Source organism: Grampus griseus (assembly GCF_964374135.1).
Source record: "Grampus griseus genome assembly, chromosome: 20".
Taxonomy (NCBI): Eukaryota; Metazoa; Chordata; class Mammalia; order Artiodactyla; family Delphinidae; genus Grampus; species Grampus griseus.
The window spans coordinates 32,656,433-32,680,744 of record NC_139014.1 but is presented as its reverse complement, the minus strand read 5'-3'; the positions used below and the strand labels follow the sequence as shown (position 1 = coordinate 32,680,744).

The 24,312-nt window shown below is 41.1% G+C and overlaps 1 protein-coding gene across 3 annotated transcripts in view; it reads left to right on the top strand.

Annotated features, from left to right (window-relative positions):
• Positions 1-22,430, top strand: part of PCTP (phosphatidylcholine transfer protein) — an 83,687-nt gene extending 61,257 nt beyond the window's left edge. For 2 of the 3 annotated variants that reach the window (XM_082680001.1, XM_082680000.1), the window contains exons 2-6: positions 1,333-1,447; positions 15,982-16,061; positions 18,961-19,132; positions 20,014-20,081; positions 21,197-22,430. In XM_082680001.1, the coding sequence (XP_082536127.1) occupies positions 1,405-1,447; positions 15,982-16,061; positions 18,961-19,132; positions 20,014-20,081; positions 21,197-21,262 (429 nt within the window). In that variant the 5' untranslated portion in view covers positions 1,333-1,404 and the 3' untranslated portion in view covers positions 21,263-22,430. Of the gene's footprint in view, positions 1-1,329; positions 1,448-15,981; positions 16,062-18,960; positions 19,133-20,013; positions 20,082-21,196 lie in introns of all 3 variants that reach the window. The other variant, XM_082679999.1, reaches the window with a different exon arrangement.
• The last annotated feature ends 1,882 nt before the right edge of the window (positions 22,431-24,312 follow it).

The window sequence follows — 24,312 nt, the reverse complement described above, 5'->3', positions numbered from 1 at the left end:
CTCAGGGGTCCCCAATCCCCGGGCCACGGACTGGTGCTGGTCTGTGGCCTGTTAGGAACCGCACTGCACAGCAGGAGGTGAGTGGCATGTGAGCGAGCGAAGCTTCATCTGTATTTACAGCCACTCCCCATCGCTCGCATTACCGCCTGAGCTCCACCTTCTGTCAGATCAGCAGTGGCGTTAGAATCCCATAGGAGCGCAAACCCTACTGTGCATTGCTCACATGAGGGATCTAGGTTGCGTGCTTCTCATGAGAATCTAATGCCTGATGATCTGAGGTGGAGCTGAGGCCGTGATGCTAGTGCTGGGGAGTGGCTGCAAATACAGATTATCATTAGCAGAGAGGTTTGACTACACAGAGACCAAAATAAATCAATTGCTTGCAGACTCAGTGCCTATCAGTGAATGGCAAGTGAAAACAAGTGAATGGCAAGTGAAAACAAGCTCATGGCTCTCACTGATTCTGCATTAGGGTGAATTATATAATTATTTCATTAAATATTGCAATGTAATAATAATAGAAATAAAGTACACAATAAATGTAATGCACTTGAATCATCCCGAAACCATCCTCCACCCTGGTCCGTGGAAAAATTGTCTTCCACGAAACCGGTCCCTAGTGCCAAAAAAGTTGGGGACCGCTGTTCTAACCCATCTCCTTGCTCCCTTATGATCTGTTTTCTACCAAGAAGCAAGAATCATCTTTTAAAAGTCATCCCCTATTTAAAGTCATTCCCATATTTAAAATTATTTGTTGGTTTTCCAGAGCAGTTATAAAAATATTTTCACCCCTTTACCCTGGTTTACAAAGCCCTTTGGGCATGGCCTCTACTACCTCTCTGACCTCAGCCCTTACCACTCTCCCCCATCACAGTTCTCTGGACCCCCTGACTTTCTGTTCTGTGAGTAAGGCAAACCATCGGGCCCCCTCCCAACCAGAAGTGGGCTTTCCTCATCTTCCCATGGCTGGATCCTTCTAATATTTAGAAGAAACCGTTCTGATAAATCCCTCATAGAGACATTTCCTGAACACCCAATGATATAGGACGCACCACCAGCCCACCAAAACTAGACACCATTTATCACATAACCCTCTTTTATCCTACTTAAATTACCTGGATAGCATATAGCTGTCACCACCTCCAATGCCTAAGGCCAAATATAAGACCCATGAGAGCAGGTTCCTCATCTGCTTTTTCACTGTTGTTTCACTAAGACCAAGAGGAGGTGCTCAATAATGGTGCTGCATGAACAGCTGTTTTTCATATGCTGTGCAATCTCAACCTGAGAATCAATAGGTTGTTTCTATCTGTTCTGTTGTTTCTATAGCAGACTGGAGTGTATGAGTATAAGGTCTTTGGCTTTCTGGAGGATTGCTCACCGGATCTACTTGCAGATGTCTATATGGACTTAGACTACAGAAAACAGTGGGACCAATATGTTAAAGGTGAGTGACACTTACAATTTAACAAAACCAGTTAGAAAGTAGAATCTAATGTTATTTATTCTAGCCAGCAGTAAGCAAAAGTTTTAATTTTTACTATATTATGTTTCATTTTTAATTTTGGCATGTATGTCTTAAAGTTCTAGGTTAAAATGTGACTTTGCTAATCTTAGGATTTGCTCCTTGCATACTATTAGAGTCACTCTCCAATTTGCTCTGAGGGCTGCTTTGTTCTTATTATAAGTTCGTTGTCATCTCATAAACCTAGGTGGTCATGGAAAGCTTCTTGGAGGAGGTGGTACCCAAGCTTTGTTTTAGAGGTTGAATCAGAGTTTTATAAATGGCAAGAATACCTATATGTGAAGAGGTGAGAGGGTGAGGGGGTGAGTGGTTAAAGGGCATTTGAGGTCTAGGAATAGCATGAGTAAAGTGAGGAAGGCATGAAACAACATGAAATATTAAAAAATTGTGAGCAGTTGGGTGCTATTGAGTTGCTGGGGTAGCAGAATCTGGAACTAGGGTGGGAGGAGGGTCCAGAGCCCCAAGGGCCTAGGCTGGCCGCCTCGCTACACTTCTTAGATTTTCACTAGAAGTGAGGGAGAGTTATGAGAAGCATTAGATAGGGGCTCTTCCTGCCACTTAGAATGGGGAGTGGCCTCTGCCATCCAAGTCACAGCGGGGTAGATACGCAGCAGCTAGCCCAGGGACACAGAAACCCTGACATACCCTTGCTGTGGTCAGGAATCTTAGTTGCAAGTAACCAAGCACTAACAAATGCCAGTGTAAGAAAAGGAGAAAGCGTTTTTTTTTTTTGTTGTTGTTGTTCATGGATGAAAAGTGCATAGGTGTCTGGCTTCCAGGTCAGCTACATCCAATACTTTGAATCTCCAGCTTGACTGTGTTTTCTTCTGTGTTGATCTCATTCTCAGGCAGATTCTTATGTCATGGCAAAGTTGCCACCAGGGGTTGCAGGCTTACATTCTAACCATGTACATAACTCCAGAGGAATAGGAACGTTCCTACTGATGCAGCCAGAGTCCCAGGGTTGGCTCTCATAACCTCAATATGGATCATATACTTACTTCCTGGGGACATTTATCATGGTTTTGGGTCACTTAGTGCTATCAAATAGCCTTCCTATCTAGGGGAAATTGTGATGCCACTTATTCAAGGGAGAAGCCACAAGTTCTCTGTCCATCTCTCTAGCAGACATTGTTCAGTCGTGTGCTGTAGACATTGGAAGAGCGTCTGATGTGCGGTACTTGGCATCAGCAGTCCACACTATGGAGTACAGTCCAGAGACAGCAGTAGTTTGGCTTCTCTGGAGCCATCCTGAGGTTCTAACCTAACTGTGGTCCTCCTAGATCTTCTGTAAACTGCATGAGAGCCTTTAAAAAAACACTTTTTGGCCTAAAGTTGCTAGAGTGGCAAGCCAAGACTCTGTCCACACATGCCTTCCCTAAACTAATCACCTTGGCCATGTCTGGCTCAATATCACACCCCTATAATTAACGCCGAGTCAGTTCTGCTTAAACCGCATAGTGAAGGAAAAAAAGGAGAATGAGATGCTGGTCCAAGAAGAGGAGAGCCAAAGCTGAGCAGGCAAAGCAACAGATGTCTGCTCCTTCCCTTCCTTTCAAGGGCATCTTCAGCCTCCTGTACCAGTGGGCTGGCAAGCTCTTTACCCCATGGTCTGCTTCTAATAGATTTCATTTTTTCAAAAGCTAAATTAATTAACACATTGCCACAGTTAGTATCTCCTCAAGGGACTCTCTTGGTTCCTTCAGCAGCCTTGGTGTAGCGCCTTCTCTAAACGGTTAGTTAGAAGCTTCCTGCACAGCTTGCGGACAGAGGCTGTGCACTTCATAGTATTCCTTTGCTATCTCCGTGCAAGAGCTGATGCTATATGCACTATATGCATGGTGGATATTAAGGAGATTTGGTCCCTGTAGCTGTGGTATAAAGCAACATAGGAGAGAGGAAAGAAAGTTAGGATTAGCACAGTTAAGCAACTTTCTAGCTGTTTAGAAAGGACACTGCCCTCTCTGGAAACTTTGTTTCCCAATTGAACACACAAGACTAGGTCGCTCAGTCCCAGGACACCTGTAATATGTCAAGAAATCTAAAGGGTGGTGTGCGTAAGGACACAACAGTAAAACATTTGCTACTCTAGTGACATCTGGTGGTTTCCCTGATTTTGTTTTTTGTTTTTTGTTTTTTTTTGCAGTACGCGGGCCTCTCACTGTTGCAGCCTCTCCCGTTGCGGAGCACAGGCTCCGGACGCGCAGGCTCAGCGGCCATGGCTCACGGGCCTAGCCACTCCGCAGCATGTGGGATCTTCCCGGACCGGGGCACGAACCCGTGTCCCCTGCATCGCCAGGCGGACTCTCAACCACTGCACCACCAGGGAAGCCCGGTTTCCCTGATTTTTAAACCTGAAAATTTATTTTTTAATGCCGAATTTTATTTCACTGCATTTTTTTGAGAGTGTTGTTTGTGCTATATGATGAACAATTTTTGCTGGGTTCTTTTATTTTTACTCTGTTTTTATATCTACTAGACTCTGCCCCTGGGCAGCAGACTTTCAGTGGCAGTAAACCTGACTTTTTCTAGAATTCTGTGCCTTATGAGTGAGTGGTTTAGCATCCCTACAGGATCATCATATCAAAGCTTCTTGTTTTTTTTAATTTCTTCTGAATTTTTGAATTTTATTTTATTTATTTTTTTATACAGCAGGTCCTTACTACTTATCCATTTTATACATATTAGTGTATACATGTCAATCCCAATCTCCCAATTCATCACACCACCCCCCCACCCGATCGGTTTCCCCCCTTGGTGCCCACACATTTGTTCTCTCCATCTGTGTCTCTATTTCTGCCCTGCAAACCAGTTCATCTGTACTATTTTTCCAGGTTCCACATATATGCATTAACATACGATATTTGTTTTTCTCTTTCTGACTTACTTCACTCTGTATGACAGTCTCTAGATCCATCCACGTCTCTACAAATGACCCAATTTTGTTCCTTTTTATGGCTGAGTAATATTCCATTGTATATATGTACCACATCTTCTGTATCCATTCGCCTGTCAATGGGCATTTAGGTTGCTTCCATGACCTGGCTGTTGTAAATAGTGCTGCAGTGAACATTGAGGTGCTTGTGTCTTTTTGAATTATGGTTTTCTGTGGGTATATGCCCAGTAGTGGGATTGTTGGGTCATATGGTAATTCTATTTTTAGTTTTTTAAGGAACCTCCATGCTGTTCTCCATAGTGGCTGTATCAATTTACAATCCCACCAATAGTGCAAGAGGATTCCCTTTTCTCCACACCCTCTCCAGCATTTGTTGTTTGTAGATTTTCTGATGATGCCCATTCTAACTGGTGTGAGGTGATACCTCATTGTAGTTTTGATTTACATTTCTCTAATAATTAGTGATGTTGAGCAGCTTTTCATGTGCTTCTTGGCCATCTGTATGTCTTCTTTGGAGAAATGTCTATTTAGGTCTTCTTCCCATTTTTTTGATTGGGTTGTTTGTTTTTCTAATATTTAGCTGCATGAGCTGTTTATATATTTTGGAGATTAATCCTATGTCCATTAATTCATTTGCAAATATTTTCTCCCATTCTGAGGGTTGTCTTTTTGTCTTGTTTGTAGTTTCCTTTGCTGTGCAAAAGCTTTTAAGTTTCATTAGGACCCATTTGTTTATTTTTGTTTTTATTCCCATTACTCTAGGAGGTGGATCAAAAAAGATCTTGCTGTGATTTATGTCAAAGAGTGTTCTTCCTATGTTTTCCTCTAAGAATTTTATAGCGTCCGGTCTTACATTTATGTCTCTAATCCATTTTGAGTTTATTTTTGTGTATGGTGTTAAAGAATGTTCTAATTTCATTCTTTTACATGTAGCTGTCCAGTTTTCCCAGCACCACTTATTGAAGAGACTGTCTTTTCTCCATTTTATATCCTTGCCTCCTTTGTCATAGATTAGGTAACTATAGGTGCATGGGTTTATTTCTGGGCTTTCTATACTGTTCCATTGATCTGTATTTGTGTTTTTGTGCCAGTACCATATTATCTTGATGACTGTAGCTTTGTAATGTAGTCTGAAGTCAGGGAGTCTGATTCCTCCACCTCCGTTTTTTTCCCTCAAGACTGCTTTGGCTATTCATGGTCTTTTGTCTCTCCATACAAATTTTAAGACTTTTTGTTCTAGTTTTGTAAAAAATGCCATTGGTAATTTGATAGGGATTGCACTGAATCTGTAGATTGCTTTGAGTAGTATAGTCATTTTCACAATATTGATTCTTCCAATCCAAGAACATGGTATATCTCTCCATCTGTTTGTATCATCTTTAACTTCTTTCATCAGTGTCTTGTAGTTTTCTGCATATAGGTCTTTTGTCTCCCTAGGTAGGTTATTCCTAGGTATTTTATTCTTTTTGTTGCAAAGATAAATGGGAGTGTTTCCTTAATTTCTCTTTCACATTTTTCATCATTAGTGTATAGGAATGCAAGAGACTTCTGTGCATTAATTTTGTATCCTGCAACTTTACGAAATTCATTGATTAGCTCTTGTAGTTTTCTGGTGGCATCTTTAGGATTCTCTACATATCGTATCATGTCATCTGCAAACAGTGACAGTTTTACTTCTTTTCCGATTTGGATTCGTTTTATTTCTTTTTCCTCTCTGATTGCTGTGGCTAGGACTTCCAAAACTATCTTGAATCATAGTGGTGAGAGTGGACATCCTTGTCTTGTTCCTGATCTTAGAGGAAATGCTTTCAGTTTTTCACCATTGAAAATGATGTTTGCTGTGGGTTTTGTCGTATATGGCGTTTATTTTGTTGAGCTAAGTTTGCTCTTTGCCCACTTTCTGGAGAATTTTGATCATAAATGGGCATTGAAGTTTGTCAAAAGCTTTTTCTGCATCTATTGAGATGATCATATGGTTTTTATTCTTCAGTTTGTTAATATGGTGTATCACGTTGATTGATTTGCATATATTGAAGAATCCTTGCATCCCTGGGATAAATCCCACTTGACCATGGTGTGTGATCCTTTGAATGTGTTGTTGGATTCTGTTTGCTAGAATTTTGTTGAGGATTTTTGCATCTATGTTCATCAGTGATATTGGTATGTAATTTTCTCTTTTTGCATATATTTGTCTGGTTTTGGTATCAGGGTGATGGTGGCCTCCTAGAATGAGTGTGGGAGTGTTCCTCCCTCTGTTATATTTTGTAAGAGTTTGAGAAGGATAGGTGTTATCTCTTTTCTAAATATTTGATAGGATTTGCCTGTGAAGCCATCTGGTCCTGGACTTTTGTTTGTTGCAAGATTTTTAATCACAGTTTCAATATCATTACTTGTGTTTGGTCTGTTCATATTTTCTATTTCTTCCTGGTTCAGTCTTGGAAGGTTATAATTTTCTAAGAATTTGTCCATTTCTTCCAGGTTGTCCATCTTATTGGCATAGAGTTGCTTGTAGTAGTCTCTTAGGATGCTTTGTATTTCTGCGGTGTCTGTTGTAACTGCTCCTTTTTCATTTCTAATTTTATTGATTTGAGTCCTCTCCCTCTTTTTCCTGATGAGTCTGATTAATGGTTTATCAATTTCGTGTATCTTCTCAAAGAACCAGCTTTTAGTTTTATTGATCTTTACTATTGTTTTCTTTGTTTCTATTTCATTTATTTCTGCTCTGATCTTTATGATTTCTTTCCTTCTGCTAACTTTGGGTTTTGTTTGTTCTTCTTTCTCAAGTTCCTTTAGATGTAAGGTTAGATTGTTCATTTGAGATTTTTCTTGTTTCCTGTGGTAGGCTTGTATTGCTAGAAACTTCCCTCTTAGAACTGCTTTTGCTGCATCCCATTGGTTTTGGATCATCGTTTTTTTGTTGTAATTTGTTTCCAGATATTTTTTGATTTCCTCTTTGATTTCCTCAGTGATCTCTTGGTTATTTAGTCGCGTATTGTTTAACCTCCATGTGTTTGTGTTTTTTTATGTTTTTTTCCCTGTAATTGATTTCTAATCTCACAGTGTTGTGGTCCGAAAAGATGCTTGATATGATTTCAGTTTCTAAATTTACTGAGGCTTGATTTGTGACCCAAGATGTGATCTATCCTGGAAAATGTTCCGTGTGCACTTGAGAAGAAAGTGTAATCTTCTGTTTTTGTATGGAATATCCTATAAATACCAGTTAAATCTATCTGGTCTATTGTGTCATTTAAAGCTTGTGTTTTTTTCCTTATTAATTTTCTGTTTGGATGATCTGTCCATTGGTTTAAGTGAGGTGTTAAAGTCCCCCACTATTATTGTGTTACTGTCGATATCCTCTTTTATAGCTGTTAGCAGTTGCCTTATGTATTGAGGTGCTCCTATGTTGGGTGCATATATATTTATAATTGTTATATCTTCTTTTAGATTGATCCGTTGATCATTATGTAATGTCCTTCCTTGTCTCTTGTAACATTCTTTATTTTAAAGTCTATTTTATCTGATATGAGTATTGCTATTCCAGCTTTCTTTTGATTTCCATTTGCATGGAATATCTTTTTCCATCCCCTCACTTTCTGTCTGTATGTGTCCCAAGGTCTGAAGTGGGTCTCTTATAGACAGCATATATATAGGTCTTGTTTTTGTATCCATTCAGCAAGCCTGTGTCTTCTGATTGGAGCATTTAATCCATTCACGTTTAAGGTAATTATCGATATGTATGTTCCTATTACCATTTTCTTAATTGTTATTGGTTTGTTTTTGTAGGTCCTTTTCTTCTCTTGTGTTTCCCTCTTAGAGAAGTTCCTTTAGCGTTTGTGGTAGAGCTTGTTTGGTGGTGCTGAATTCTCTTAGCTTTCACGTGTTTGTAAAGCTTTTGATTTCTCCATCAAATGTGAATGTGATCCTTGCTGGATAGAGTAATCTTGGTTGTAGGTTCCTCCTTTTCATCACTTTAAATATATCATGCCACTCCCTCTGGCTTGTAGAGTTTCTGCTGAGAAATCAGCTGTTAACCTTATGGGTGTTCCCTTGTATGTTATTTGTCATTTTTCCCTTGGTGCTTTCAACAATTTTTCTTTGTCTTTAATTTTTGTCAATTTGATTACTATGTGTCTCGACGTGTTTTTCCTTGGGCTTATCCTGCCTGGGACTCTGTGCTTCCTGGACTTTGGTGGCTATTTCCTTTCCCATGTTAAGGAAGTTTTTGACTGTAATCTTTTCATACATTTTCTTGGGTCCTTTCTCTGTCTCTTCTCCTTCTGGGACCGCTATAATGTAATGTTGTTGCATTTAATGTTGTCCCAGAGGTTATTAGGCTGTCTTCATTTCTTTTGATTCTTTTTTCTTTATTCTGTCCTGTGGCAGTGAATTCCACCATTCTGTCTTCCTGGTCACTTATCTGTTATTCTGCCTCAGTTATTCTGCTATTGACTCCTTCTAGAGTATTTTTCATTTCAGTTATTGTATTGTTCATCTCTGTTTGTTTGTTCTTTAAATCTTCTAGGTGTTTGTTCTTTAATTCTTCTAAGTCTTTGTTAAACATTTCTTGCATCTTCTCGATCTTTGCCTCCATTCTTTTTCCGAGGTCCTGGATCATCTTCACTATCATTATTCTGAATTCTTTTTCTGGAAGATTTCCTATCTCCACTTCATTTAGTTGTTTTTCTGGGGTTTTATCTTGTTCCTTCATCTGGTACATAGTCCTCTGCCTTTTCACCTTGTCTATCTTTCTGTGAATGTGGTTTTTTTTTGGTTTGTTTTTTTTTCTGCTTCCTTGTCTGTTTCTTTTCTTTTTTTTTTTTAACATCTTTATTGGGGTATAATTGCTTTACAATGGTGTGTTAGTTTCTGCTTTATAACAAAGTGAATCAGTTATACATATACATATGTTCCCATATGTCTTCCCTATTGCGTCTCCCGCCCTCCCACCCTCCCTATCCCACCCCTCTAGGCGGTTACAAAGCACCGAGCCAATATCCCTGTGCCATGCGGCTACTTCCCACTAGCTATCTACCTTATGTTTGTTAGTGTGTATATGTCCATGACTCTCTCTCGCCCTGTCACAGCTCACCCTTCCCTCTCCCCATATCCTCAAGTCCCTTCTCCAGTAGGTCTGTGTCTTTATTCCTGTCTTACCCCTAGGTTCTTCATGACATTTTTTTTTTCTTCTTAAATTCCATATATATGTGTATCATACGGTATTTGTCTTTTTCTTTTTGACTTACTTCACTCTGTGTGACAGACTCTAGGTCTATCCACCTCATTACAAATAGCTCAATTTCATTTATTTTTATGGCTGAGTAATATTCCATTGTATATATGTGCCAAATCTTCTTTATCCATTCATCCGATGATGGGCACTTAGGTTGTTTCCATGTCCTGGCTATTCTAAATAGAGCTGCAGTGAACATTTTGGTACATGACTCTTTTTGAATTATGGTTTTCTCAGGGTATATGCCCAGTAGTGGGATTGCTGGGTCATATGGTAGTTCTATTTGTAGTTTTTTAAGGAACTTCCATACTGTTCTCCATAGTGGCTGAACCAATTCACATTCCTGCCAGCAGTGCAAGAGGATTCCCTTTTCTCCACACCCTCTCCAGCATTTATTGTTTCTAGATTTTTTGATGATGGCTATTCTGACCTGTGTGAGGTGATATCTCATTGTAGTTTTGATTTGCATTTCTCTAATGATTAATGATGTTGAGCATTCTTTCATGTGTTTGTTGGCAGTCTGTATATCTTCTTTGGAGAAATGTCTATTGAGGTCTTCTGCCCATTTTTGGATTGGGTTGTTTGTTTTTCTGTTATTGAGCTGCGTGAGCTGCTTATAAATTCTGGAGATTAATCCTTTGTCAGTTGCTTCATTTGCAAATATTTTCTCCCATTCTAAGGGTTGTCTTTTGGTCTTGTTTATAGTTTCCTTTGCTGTGCAAAAGCTTTGAAGTTTCATTAGGTCCCATTTGTTTATTTTTGTTTTTATTTCCATTACTCTAGGAGGTGGGTCAGAAAGGATCTTGCTGTGATTTATGTCATAGAGTGTTCTGCCTATGTTTTCCTCTAAGAGTTTGATAGTTTCTCGCCTTACATTTTGGTCTTTAATCCATTTTGAGCTTATTTTTGTGTATGGTGTTAGGGAGTGATCTAATCTCATACTTTTACATGTAGCTGTCCAGTTTTCCCAGCACCACTTATTGAAGAGGCTGTCCTTTCTCCACTGTACATTCCTGCCACCTTTATCAAAGATAAGGTGACCATATGTGCGTGGGTTTATCTCTGGGCTTTCTATCCTGTTCCATTGATCTATATTTCTGTTTTTGTGCCAGTACCATACTGTCTTGATTACTGTAGATTTGTAGTATAGTCTGAAGTCAGGGAGCCTGATTCCTCCAGCTCCTTTTTTCGTTCTCAAGATTGCTTTGGCTATTCGGGGTCTTTTGTGTTTCCATACAAATTGTGAAATTTTTTGTTCTAGTTCTGTGAAAAATGCCAGTGGTAGTTTGATAGGGATTGCATTGAATCTATAGATTGCTTTGGGTAGTAGAGTCATTTTCACAATGTTGATTCTTCCAATCCAAGAACATGGTATATCTCTCCATCTATTTGTATCATCTTTAATTTCTTTCATCAGTGTCTTATAATTTTCTGCATACAGGTCTTTTGTCTCCTTAGGTAGGTTTATTCCTAGATATTTTATTCTTTTTGTTGCAATGGTAAATGGGAATGTTTTCTTGATTTCCATTTCAGATTTTTCATCATTAGTATATAGGAATGCCAGATATTTCTGTGCATTAATTTTGTATCCTGCTACTTTACCAAATTCATTGATTAGCTCTAGTAGTTTTCTGGTAGCATCTTTAGGATTCTCTATGTATAGTATCATGTCATCTGCAAACAGTGACAGCTTTACTTCTTCTTTTCCGATTTGGATACCTTTTATTTCCTTTTCTTCTCTGGTTGCTGTGGCTAAAACTTCCAAAACTATGTTGAATAAGAGTGGTTAGAGTGGGCAACCTTGTCTTGTTCCTCATCTTAGTGGAAATGCTTTCAGTTTTTCACCATTGAGGATGATGTTGGCTGTGGGCTTGTCATATATGGCCTTTATTATGTTGAGGAAAGTTCCCTCTATGCCTACTTTCTGCAGGGTTTTTATCATAAATGGGTGTTGCATTTTGTCGAAAGCTTTCTCTGCATCTATTGAGATGATCATATGGTTTTTCTCCTTCAATTTGTTAATATGATTTATCACATTGATAGATTTGTGTATATTGAAGAATCCTTGCATTCCTGGAATAAACCCCACTTGATCATGGTGCATGATCCTTTTAATGTGCTGTTGGATTCTGTATGCTAGTATTTTGTTGAGGATTTTTGCATCTATGTTCATCAGTGATATTGGCCTGTAGTTTTCTTTCTTTGTGACATCCTTGTCTGGTTTTGGTATCAAGGTGATGGTGGCCTCGTAGAAGGAATTTGGGAGTGTTCCTCCCTCTGCTATATTTTGGAAGAGTTTGAGAAGGATAGGTGTTAGCTCTTGTCTAACTGTTTGATAGAATTCGCCTGTGAAGCCATCTGGTCCTGGGCTTTTGTTTGTTGGAAGATTTTTAATCACAGTTTCAATTTCAGTGCTTGTGATTGGGCTGTTCATATTTTCTATTCCTTCCTGAAGCAGTCTTGGCAGGTTGTGCATTTCTAAGAATTTGTCCATTTCTTCCAGATTGTCCATTTTATTGGCATAGAGTTGCTTGTAGTAATCTCTCATGATCTTTTTTATTTCTGCAGTGTCAGTTGTTACTTATCCTTTTTCATTTCTAATTCTATTGATTTGAGTCTTCTCCCTTTTTTTCTTGATGGGTCTGGCTAGTGGTTTATCTATTTTGTTTATCTTCTCAAAGATCCAGCTTTTAGTTTTATTGATCTTTGCTATTGTTTCCTTCATTTCTTTTTCATTTATTTCTGATCTGATTTTTATGATTTTTTTCCTTCTGCTAGCTTTGGGGTTTTTTTGTTCTTCTTTCTCTAATTGCTTGAGGTGCAAGGTTAGGTTGTTTATTCGAGATGTTTCCTGCTTCTTACGGTGGGCTTGTATTGCTATAAACTTCCCCCTTAGAACTGCTTTTGCTGCATCCCATAGGTTTTGAGTCGTTGTGTCTCCATTGTCATTTGTTTCTAGGTATTTTTTTATTTCCTCTTTGATTTCTTTAGTGATCACTTCATTATTAAGTAGTGTATTGTTTAGCCTCCATATGTTTGTATTTTTTACAGATCTTTCCTGTAATTGATATCTAGTCTCATGGCATTGTGGTCAGAAAAGATACTTGATACAATTTCAATTTTCTTAAATTTTCTTAAAATTTCTTAAATTTACCAAGGCTTGATTTGTGACCCAAGATATGATCTATCCTGGAGAATGTTCCATGAGCACTTGAGAAAAATGTGTATTCTGTTGTTTTTGGATGGAGTGTCCTATAAATATCAATTAAGTCCATCTTGTTTAATGTATCATTTAAAGCTTGTGTTTCCTTATTGATTTTCATTTTGGATGATCTGTCCATTGGTGAAAGTGGGGTGTTAAAGTCCCCTACTATGAATGTGTTACTGTCGATTTCCCCTTTTATGGTTGTTAGTATTTCCCTTATGTATTGAGGTGCTCCTATGTTGGGTGCATAAATATTTACAATTGTTATATCTTCTTCTTGGATCGATCCCTTGATCATTATGTAGTGTCCTTCTTTGTCTCTTCTAATAGTCCTTATTTTAAAGTCTATTTTGTCTGATATGAGAATTGCTACTCCAGCTTTCTTTTAGTTTCCATTTACATGGAATATATTTTTCCATCCCCTTACTTTCAGTCTGTATGTGTCTCTAGGTCTGAAGTGGGTCTCTTGTAGACAGCATATGTAAGGGTCTTGTTTTTGTATCCATTCAGCCAATCTGTGTCTTTTGGTGGGAGCATTTAGTCCATTTACATTTAAGGTAGTTATCGATATGTATGTTCCTATTCCCATTTTCTAAATTGTTTTGGGTTCATTATTATAGGTCTATTCCTTCTCTTGTGTTTCTTGTCTAAAGAAGTTCCTTTAGCATTTGTTGTAAAGCTGGTTTGGTGGTGCTGAACTCTCTCAGCTTTTGCTTGTCTGTAAAGGTTTTAATTTCTCTATCAAATCTGAATGAGATCCTTGCTGGGTAGAGGAATCTTGGTTGCAGGTTTTTCTCCTTCATCACTTTCAGTATGTCCTGCCACTCCCTTCTGGCTTGTAGGGTTTCTTCTGAGAGATCAGTTGTTAACCTTATGGGGATTCCCTTGTGTGTTATTTGTTGTTTTTGCCTAGCTGCTTTTAATATGTTTTCTTTGTATTTAATTTTTGACAGTTTGATTAATATGTGTCTTGGTGTGTTTCTCCTTGGATTTATCCTGTATGGGACTCTCTGTGCTTCCTGGACTTGATTAACTATTTCCTTTCCCATATTAGGAAAGTTTTCACCTATAATCTCTTCAAATATTTTCTCAGTCCCTTTCTTTTTCTCTTCTTCTTCTGGAACCCATATAATTCGAATGTTGGTGCGTTTAATGTTGTCCCAGAGGTCTCTGAGACTGTCCTCAGTTCTTTTCATTCTTTTTTCTTTATTCTGCTCTGCAGTAGTTATTTCCACTATTTTATCTTCCAGGTCACTTATCCGTTCTTCTGCCTCAGTTATTCTGCTATTGATCCCATCTAGAGTACTTTTAATTTCACTTATTGTGTTGTTCAACGTTGCTTGTTTCATCTTTATTTCTTCTAGGTCCTTATTAACTGTTTCTTGCATTTTGTCCATTCTACTTCCAAGATTTCGCATCATCCTTACTATCATTATTCTGAATTCTTTTTCAGGTAGACTGCCTATTTCCTCTTCATTTGTTAGGTCTCGTGCATTTTTATCTTGCTCCTTTATCTGCTGTGTGTTTTTCTGTGTTCTCATTTTGCTTATCTTACTGTGTTTGGGGTCTCCTTTTTGCAGGCTGCAGGTTCGTAGCTCCCGCTGTTTTTGATGTCTGTCTCCAGTGGCTAAGGTTGGTTCAGTGGGTTGTGTAGGCTTCCTGGTGGCGGGGACTAGTGCCTGTGTTGTGGTGGATGAGGCTGGATCTTGTCTCTCTAGTGGGCAGGTTCACATCTGGTGGTGAGTTTTGGGGTGTCTGTGGCCTTATTATGATTTTAGGCAGCCTCTCTGCTAATGGGTGGGGTTGTGTTCCTGTTTTGCTAGTTGTTTGGCATAGGTTGTCCAGCACTGTAGCTTGCTGGTCGTTGAGTGAAGCTGGGTGCTGGTGTTAAAATGGAGGTCTCTGGGAGATTTTTGGCATTTGATATTATGTGGAGCTGGGAGGTCTCTTGTTGACCAGTGTCCTGAAGTTGGCTCTCCTACCTCAGAGGCAGAGCCCTGACTCTTGGCTGGAGCACCAAGAGCCTTTCATCCACCCGGCTCAGAATAAAAGGGAGAAAAAGCAGAGAGAATTAGTAGAAGTATGAAGAAAGAAAGAAAGAAAGGAGGGAAGGAAGGAAGGAAGGAAGAAAGAAAAAGAAAGAAGCAAAGAAGGAAGGAAGGCAAGAAGGAAAGAAAGATGGGAGGGAGGGAGGAAGGAAGGAAGGAGGGAAAGAAGGAAAAAAACAGAAAGAAAGAAGATACAGTAAAATAAAATAAAGTATAATAAAGTTATTGAATTAAAAAATACTTAGAAAAAAAAAAAGGAACGGATAGAACCTTAGGACAAATGTTGGAAGCAAAGCTATACAGACAAAATCTTACACAGAAGCATATACATACACCCTCACAGAAAGAGGTAAAGGGAAAAAAATCATAAATCTTGCTCTCAGAGACCACCTCCTGAATTTGGGTTGATTCGTTGTCTAAAGGAGGGAAGGAAGGAAGGAAGGAAGGGAGGGAGGGAGGGAGGGAGGTAAAGTATAATAAAGTTATTAAAATTAATTATTAAGAAAAAAAATTTTTAAAAAAACCATGGACGGATAGAACCCTAGGACAAATGGTGGAAGCAAAACTATACAGACAAGATCTCACACAGAAGCATACACATTCACAAAAAGAGGAAAAGGGGAAAAAATCATAGATCTTGCTCTCGAAGCCCACCTCCTCAATTTGGGATGACTCCTTGTCTATTCATGTATTCCACAGATGCAGGGTACATCAAGTTGATTGTGGAGCTTTAATCCGCTGCTTCTGAGGCTTTTGGGAGGTCTGAGGTCTTCCGCCAGCCTTCAGTAGGTGTTCTGTAGGAGTTGTTCCACGTGTAGATGTATTTCTGGTGTATCTGTGGGGAGGAAGGTGATCTCTGCGTCTTACTCTTCCGCCATCTTCAAGGTCCCCCCGTGAATGTGTTTTTTGTTCCACAGGCTTCAGGATTGTAGTTCATCTGGTTTCTTCTGTCTGACTTCTGGTGGATGAGGCTATCTAAAAGGCTTGTGCAAGTTTCCTGATGGGAGGCAAAGCTTCTTGTTAATAGACACCAAAGAGGCTTCTAGATGCAATAACTTCTTTTTTTTTTTTTTTTAGAACTTTATGAAAAAGAATGCAATGGAGAAGCAGTGGTGTACTGGCAAGTCAAGTACCCTTTTCCCATGTCTAACAGAGATGTATCCTTTCCAAAAGCACACCAATACTCAGCTTTTGAAGTGTTTCTGTGCCCCATGGTCATCACCCAATGGTGGTATGTCCAACAGGTGGAAAATATTGTCTTTGACTCTTGCAGAGAGTGCATCTGTAATTGTGGTTATGGGAGGGCAGCTCATACTTTCCTGAAAAGTTTTCTAGGAAATCCTTGTGCCAGAGAATTGGGGACCTGAAAACAACTTTTCATAGAGAGTATTCAATACACTCTCTCAATCTATAGGAGAGGAAGTAGGGACCCAGAGAGGCAATGTGAGAGGCCCACTCTCAGGTGGTTAGCAGCAGACTGGGGGCTGGGACTCAGGCTCCACGTTTCCAGCTCCCTCCACCTTCCCTCCTCCTCAAATATTGGATCTGGACACTGTGTGTATGTTTCTTCCCCTCAGTTTCCTTGATTACGATATGAAGCAGTTGAATGGATGTGAGGAGCCTTAGCTGACACTCCAAGGCTCTATGAGGCCCCCTTAGGGCCAGCATGGGGGTTTTGATGGACATTTGCTGGGTGGGCAGATGGGGTAGAATATAGGCGGGGACAGGTGAGATTTCCACTCCACTGTTCTCTTCAAACATAGCAGCTGAGTGTTTTACACACTGAATTTTCATAAATAATCCTTTTAACAAAGGGTCTGTGGAATTAAAAGAAAAAAAAACTTGGAAACCACTGAACTGGATGATCACCGGAATCTTTTCTAGGTCTAACATTCTGTAAGTCTGTATGTTCCTAAGTAATTGTTCTTTAGAAAGAGAGGGGGCATGGGGGTGGTTTGTGGGTATTGTTTCTGTGTGTTTTGTGTGTATGTGTCCACCCTGGCCCAGCTAGATTACAGACTCCATAAGGGATTATTTCTGGCACAGTTCCCACAGACTGCTAAATACAGGTGGTAGGTATTTCAAGAAATTGTGGTTACTTAATCCCTTAGATTTTATGTGGTTTTCTCTCCTCCTTCCAGCAACTGTGCAGGGTAGGAGCCATCATCCCCATCAGTCAGGGAAGGAGACTGAGGCAAAGGCAAGTTCAGAGCCCTGCTCAGGTTCTCATCAGTTTCTCACCACTAGTGGGCGGCAGACACAGGCCTGGGCCCAGGTCCAGCTGTGACCAGAGAAGGTGATCTGGACCAGGGCAACACCACTTTCTGACCTCATGTGGATACTGCTGGGGGCTGTTCTCAGGAGTGGACACTTGGTGCTCCTTGAAGTTTGGTTTCATTGACTTTCTAGTGCCACACAGTCCTGTAATGAGTTTCTTAGTCCTTGTATATATGCATATGTCTCTCCAACAAGGGCTATTCAATTTTTAGATTAGAAAACAGTGTAATGGAAAAGAACATTAGTTTTGGAGGGAAAGATCCCAGGTTAAGTGTGCGCTCATTTCCTGGTTTGCTCTGTGACCTTGGAAAACGCCCTTCACTTCTCTGGGCCTCAGTAAACTAGTGGTTCTCCACTCATAGACTGTGTGCCATGCTGGAACTTCCAACCCTTCAAAGAACTCTGTGAAATGGCAGTCAATATATCAAGTTAATTTTTCCTCAGTGGAGTGTCAGGTGATGTCCATCACATGAGCTAAGCAAGGTGTGGGACCATATTTGCTGTGAGGAAAAAATAAAAGACTTCGGAGAGAGGAACTCCAGAGCTAAAGCAACTTCATTCCTTCCCTAAAACATTCAAGAGCTTTACTCATCAGTGCGTAGAGAGTGGGGGCAATAGACCATCCTGCAGGGTGCCTGGGGGAGGGGCAGCCCACCGTGGGTGCTGTAGAGCCTCCGAGCTGGCCTGGGGCTGTGGTCGCGGCTGTTGCAGTAAGTGTAACTGTGTTGTACTTACAGTGATTGTTTGGATTATTTTAGGCTTTAATTCCTTCTCCTGTGAAACCTAAAGTTCTCCTATTGGAAAGTCTAATGAACACATTAAAGAGCTGAGCCCTCTGTAGCTATGAAAATCTCACCAGGTTTTGGAGCCTAATCGTGGTTCAAGTTCAGGTTCCATCACTTCAGCTGGGCTGTGGGATCTTCAGCAAGTTTCTTTACTTCTCTGAGCCTCAATTTGGTCATTTGTAAGATGGGGATACTTATGCTGAACTCACAGGGACTTTCTCAGGATCAAAACTGATGCTAACTGTAAAGCACAGGATGCACGTACGTGGTAAGGGCTCAATAAGTGGTGACTCTTGTTGTTTCTTAAAATCAAATCATCTTCCCTATAGTAGTGCCACAGACATAGTGGTTATTCTATAAGTGTTTATTGAGTTGAAATGGCTTCGTGATTCTTGGTGAACCAGAATCAGCAAGGGCATCTGCCTACTAAATATTCAGGTATTCATGTGTCTTCCTATTATCTCCAGGTGTAAGTAACCCTTCCTGACCATCCTCTGTGCATAGAGGTCAGTGATTAGGGAGAGGACAAAGAGCAATGGCCCCATTGTTTACTGAGGGCTGCTTCTGCTCTAGTCTCTCTCTAGAGCCCCCACCAAGTCTGCCTGCAGGGCAGTGGTACCCTCTTTTCTTTCAGAGGGAAACCAATCTCAGAAAAGTTGAGTAACCAAACCAGGATCACACAGCTGATAAATGACCAATCCTCTGAAATCTCATTGCCTTCTTGGAGAAACGAGGAGTGGGTTCCCCACATAACTAAAAGCAGCAGGGAACCATTCACAGGTGGGTAATACACGCTCTCAAATAAGAACACCAGTTGGGAGGAGCTATGGTTTTGCAGGGCAGGTAGGCAGATAGGGCAGGAAGTGAAGTAACAGTGCAGGGGAGCAAATACCAAGTGGAGGAACAATTATCTCCCTCTGCTTCTGGCTTGTGGGCTTTCCTTCTGTCCATCTGAGGTGCTGGCCTCGATGTTGTGCCTTGACTGGTGGTGTGGTACGTCTATGTGCGGCATCGGCGAGAGCTGGACCATGAAGGACAGAAGATCCACGTGATCCTGGCCCAGAGCACCTCCGTGCCACAGTTTCCAGAGAAGTCGGGCGTGATTCGGGTGAAGCAGTACAAGCAGAGCCTGGTGATCCAGAGCGATGGCAAGAGGGGGAGCAAAGGTAAAAAGAGGGCACGTGTTGGCGCACCAGCCAGGGCCACCGATGTAAGGCCACACTGGCTGCAAGGCACATAAAATGCAGGATGCTTATTCCCTGAGGTCAGAGACTTAGGCATGGGTGCAAAAGAACCGAGGGAGACTCAGTTCACCCCAGAAGCTTGGCTGCAATGCAGCGTGGATGTTTAAATCTGATCAATTCATTCTTTATTGACTCTTGCATCGTCCAGATGAAATCAGAACATCCAAGGGAATCAAAATGTTTAGAAACTCAGTTCAGGCTGGTCCTGTCCATGCACATGCTGGCCAAGGCGGGGCAGGAGGACTGGTGGGACCATCTCTGAGGAGGCAGCTCCTGCTCAGCAAAAACCCAGGGACTCAGAACCTGCCTGCCTTGAATTCCAGCCTCTGGAGAGAGGCTGGGGGGGTCCATGCGGCCACCTGCTGGACTGGAATCAGTGTGGCCTTAAGGCTGCAGCAAAATCTGACCTTAGTTGTGACGTGTGTTAGATCTGCCACCTTGGGCATGTCACCCCACTCTTCTGAGTCTCCATTTTATCATTTATAAACTGGGGTTCAATTTTATCAGCTCCTTAGGATTGAGATGACTAGTGAGAGAAATAATAAAATGAGAGACTATATCCAAGTCAAGCACTTGCCAGGAGTTTAATAAATATCAGCAGAATGTGCCTTGGCTGTTTTCCAAAATGTTTATATGTAAGTCTCCCGTGAGGCAAGGCAGAGGGGCGAGTCCACTTGAATTCCGTGTTACCTCCCTCCTTACTTTCTGGACCTGGATATGAAGGTGGAATGTTTGCAAGGTTTGTTATTGTATCTTTCTAACGTGTTTCTTCCTTTTGAATTGTCCTTTCTTTCCCTCCCTAGTTTTCATGTATTACTTCGATAACCCAGGTGGCCATATTCCGTCCTGGCTCATTAACTGGGCTGCCAAGGTGAGATCCCAGGAGGTAGGAGGGGAAGTGTGTGTGACAAATGTTGGGGCTGTCAGGCTGAAGAGATGTGCTGTCTCAGGCCTCATGATGCTCTTTTATGAGACAGCTCTGTTGAGTGTCTATGGTTAGGACTGGGGTTACCAATACCCAGCACAGAGGCTGGGACAAAAGTCAAATAATCTTTACCTGGAATGTCAGCCCTCCCTGCTTTGCTCTGAGACCCCACACCAGGATCACAATAGATCACAGTAGGGACAGTGGTGCCTGTGGATCCTCTGTCTGCTTATGGAGGAGTTAGACAGGCCAACCTGGCCCAGGAGACACCAGCCATGTCCAAGCCTGGGGAAGCCTTCAGTTTTTTTTATGGTTATTTTGTTTTTCTGTAAGGAGAGGGAACCACAGTGGTACCCAGATCACTAGAAACTGCCTAGGACATGGAATCATGCCGACCATTCAGTCTGCTTTATAAGGCCCTACTTACTGGCTGGAAGGCTCACCAGTTCCCTGGGAGAGTGAAAAAGCACATAGGTTTTGAGTCAAACACATGATATTTTGAATCCTGGCCTTGTTTCTGACTGTGTAATCTAGGGAAGCCATCAATTTCTTCCCTCTTAAAAATAGAGATGGATATTCCCACCCTGTGGAGAAGGAGTATATAGAACAATGTTTGGAGAAAGTCTTGAACAATGTTCAACACTAACTAAAGAATGGCATATCCTGTCTCTTGCCCCCAATCCTTACCATTTTCTAATTCTGTAAAGCAAGTCCTTTCTCTCACTTCTTTGGAAGAATCCCACAGCCTAACCCAATCTCATTTTTGGGTTTTCTTTTTCTTTTGAAAAAATGGTGTCTTAGAAATATCTTAGCTTTTTATTAGCAAAGTTAAAATATACAACAAGGTCTTATAACAGTGGCCCCTGCGGTTCAGCCTTACCTGTGCCCTGCATCTTACCTTTTGTCATCAGCGGTTGGAACGCTCTGTGGAAATCTGTTCGTGGGCCCTATTGTCATATTTATTACTCCCAAAGCCATCTTCCTTTACCTTTGCCACATCCCAAAGAATTAGGAATAATCCCTGTGAGGACATAGAAGTGACAGTCTCCTTTCCTTTGCAGAAAGGAGTTCCTAACTTCTTGAAAGACATGACGAAAGCCTGTCAGAACTATCACAAGGAAACCTAAGGGAGGGAATTGGGAGCCTTGTGTCCATGGAATGATGTCTCCGGAAGTGCCACAACCGCCAGCGCTCAGCCTGCCTGTCACGTTTTTGTCCTCAGAGGCCTGCACGCTCTCCAGCAGGTTGTCCCCAAGTGTGTTTGCCTGACGCCCGGCTTCCTTTCCCACTCTTCCTTTCCCAGGAGCTGCTGCCTTCTTCCACTGTGGAATGTGGGTCAGATTAGGGAAACTTTTGCTTGTTTATTTTTAAAAAGGGGAGTCCTCAGTAAGGAACACAGTCAATCCATTGTGCCACTCTAGGGAGATCTTGGGTGGAGGACTGACAACACCATCTAAGAGTGACTGATCCTGGCAAGCTGGCTCCTTCCCACATGTGATTTCTTGCAACCCAGTGGGGTGATTTCCTGCTGAAGTTGCATTTTCTTCAGAACTGACGCTCAGTGCACCAAGACTGGAAGATTCATGTCCATTTGCCTTATGCTTTGCTGCCTTGATTTGAGATGATAATCCACTAAGCCTCTCCCCATTCCTGCTTGTGGAGGATCATGAGCTGTTTTGATTTTAAACCATTTTGAAAAACGTTACAGGCCTGACTAAGTGTATAGTGTGATAACAGTTTTTTCTCATCACCCATATCTGGGTTTCTCTCTTTCCCATATGCCCCTGGGGAAGGCTGTCCGTACCTCACTAGCTCTGCACTTTACTGGACACTGAGGCATCAAGACTGCTCTGGCAGTTACCAGAAGCCAACCTACTTTGCACACAGCATTGAGATAAAGTGTCTTTTTATGCAATTTCCCTTCTAGAATGTTCGGAGATGTTGAAAGGATAAGAGTTCACAGCCAGGGAAATATTAATTAGTGGTGTGGTTGACTCTACACCTTTTTCTCAGGAATTCTACCTAAGTTATCCACCTCTCCCACCACCAGAAGACTTTCCGTTTCCTACTTTTCTCTTGAATTTTGGAGGGAAAGATACTCTGTGGACAAAGGCACAGCCTTATAATCTCAGGGAAAAATTTTAACCACTGTATGTGACGGTACCAAACATTGATTAAGGGGCATAAAAATTCGGGATGCAAGGCCAGAAGCAGGGTATTTATTAAAATGGGATACTCCAGACTCTGTAATTTCTCTCTGGAAAGGGAAGTGCATTGAATACCAAATAAATATATAGTGACTTATACTTGTCCTGTCTGCAGTCTCCTTCCTGCCTTGTTCCTTCTGTGAGAATAAGTCTGTTAGGTCTCTTTGGTTTGCAAGTCACATCCAACCTAACTCATGGACTTGAAGGAATTTTAGGCTCACTTACATGCAAGGCCAGGTGTAGAGTGGTCTCACGTAGGGGTTGATACGGGTGCTCAAACTGGCATTAGGAATCAGCTCTGTTCTTCTTTAAGGTTTCTTTGATTTGGGGCCGTGTTTGGTGGCAGGATTGCTGCTAATAGCAAATAGTAGGCCTGCATCTTCTCAGGTTCCTGCTGAGTCAAAAAAAGACAGCATTTCTTTCCAGTAGATCCTGAACCATCCCATGATTTCCTCTAAACCATGTGTCAATCCCTGCCCCAGTCACCGTGGTCATATGGATAGAATTATGCAAATTAGCAATTCATAACTGTGTCATTAAAATATCACTATTAGTAATGTAGCTGGAATTTAATTTTTGGTAAGGTAAATCTAAATGTCTCATGTAATAGAGGTCAAGTTGACATTTTATGTATAAAGTAATTGAAAGACAAACACTAGGATTATAGTCTTTGAGCAGAGAACCGGCATGAAATGGTGTCAGGCAAACTATCTTTTACAGTGTTTGATAATCTGGTAAGAACACTGAGTATACTAAGAATACTGAGTTTCTAGGTAAGGCAGTTTAAGAAAAGTCACTAAGCTTGCTATAATTAGTAGGGTTAAGACCCTTTGGCATTCATGCTTGCTTATTCAGAGAAGACAGTCCTATACAGCATTGATATAGGTTACATGGGAAACTGAGAACCCCTGAGCCAATATTAAATGCAAGGGGCCCAAAATATGTAGAACTGGTGCTCTGGAAGCTGCACTGGATTCTTCAAGGTCTGTCTCTGTGCAGGGGCTGAAAGTATCATTTGGAATTTGAAAGTTATAAGTGTATTGTCATTCCTCTAGCTCTTTGTTTCACTTATTTTCTCATGTCTGTCTCTCTGAATAGACAATAAGATCTTTTTGGATAGAAACCCTTCTTTCACTTTGATTTCTGGCCCTCAAATGATAACTAAATGAGTGAATTTAATGATTTGGGGAAGACTGACCAAGTGACACACACCCAGAAGGCAAAACTTATCCAGATATAGAAGTTTAATTTGATTACATTAAATACGACTTTAACATTTAATAATTTAGTTCTAGCCAAATTGTTTCCCCAAGTCATCATTTGAGGGGTTCCTGATTCCTGAGGATCTCATTGTTTTTTCCTTGAAAGCACTCAGGTCCTTTGTTTGTTAAGGGGTGGCTTTGCTGGTGTGGCTATGGGTTATACCTTAATGTTATGAAAATGGCACAGTCTGGACTGAGTCCAGCTGAGATTAGTCAGGATTTCAGGATTCTCATGACGAAAGTAACACTACTGTTAGTGCTAAATTTTTTTCCACAGGCAAATTATTCACGCTGCATAACAGTTCAGAGTTAATGACCACCTTGGAACTGAGGGATTCCAGCAGAGGGTCACGTCCTTGAAAATGTTCCTATTTCACAGGGAGGGTCCTGGCCTGGCTCCCTGGCTGAGATTCCTCACCCAGAATCCCCACCTCTACTGCCTGCCCTTCAATTGTCCTGCTTCCCAGCTGGGTTTGAAAGAGAGAGAAAGCAGGCAGAACCCATTTGGTTCTCATGTTTCTGGTAGCACCACCCAGTCGGCTCAGAGAATTATCTTTAAAAGTTTTAAGATGTGTGTTCACTTCACAGATATTTCTTAATGGTCTGGTGTCCATCTGGCAAGGGGACAGGCATGGCAGTTCCTGGGATGAGTGAGACAGACTTGGTGTTTGCTCTCATGGAGCTTATCCAGTGAAGAAGACACAATGG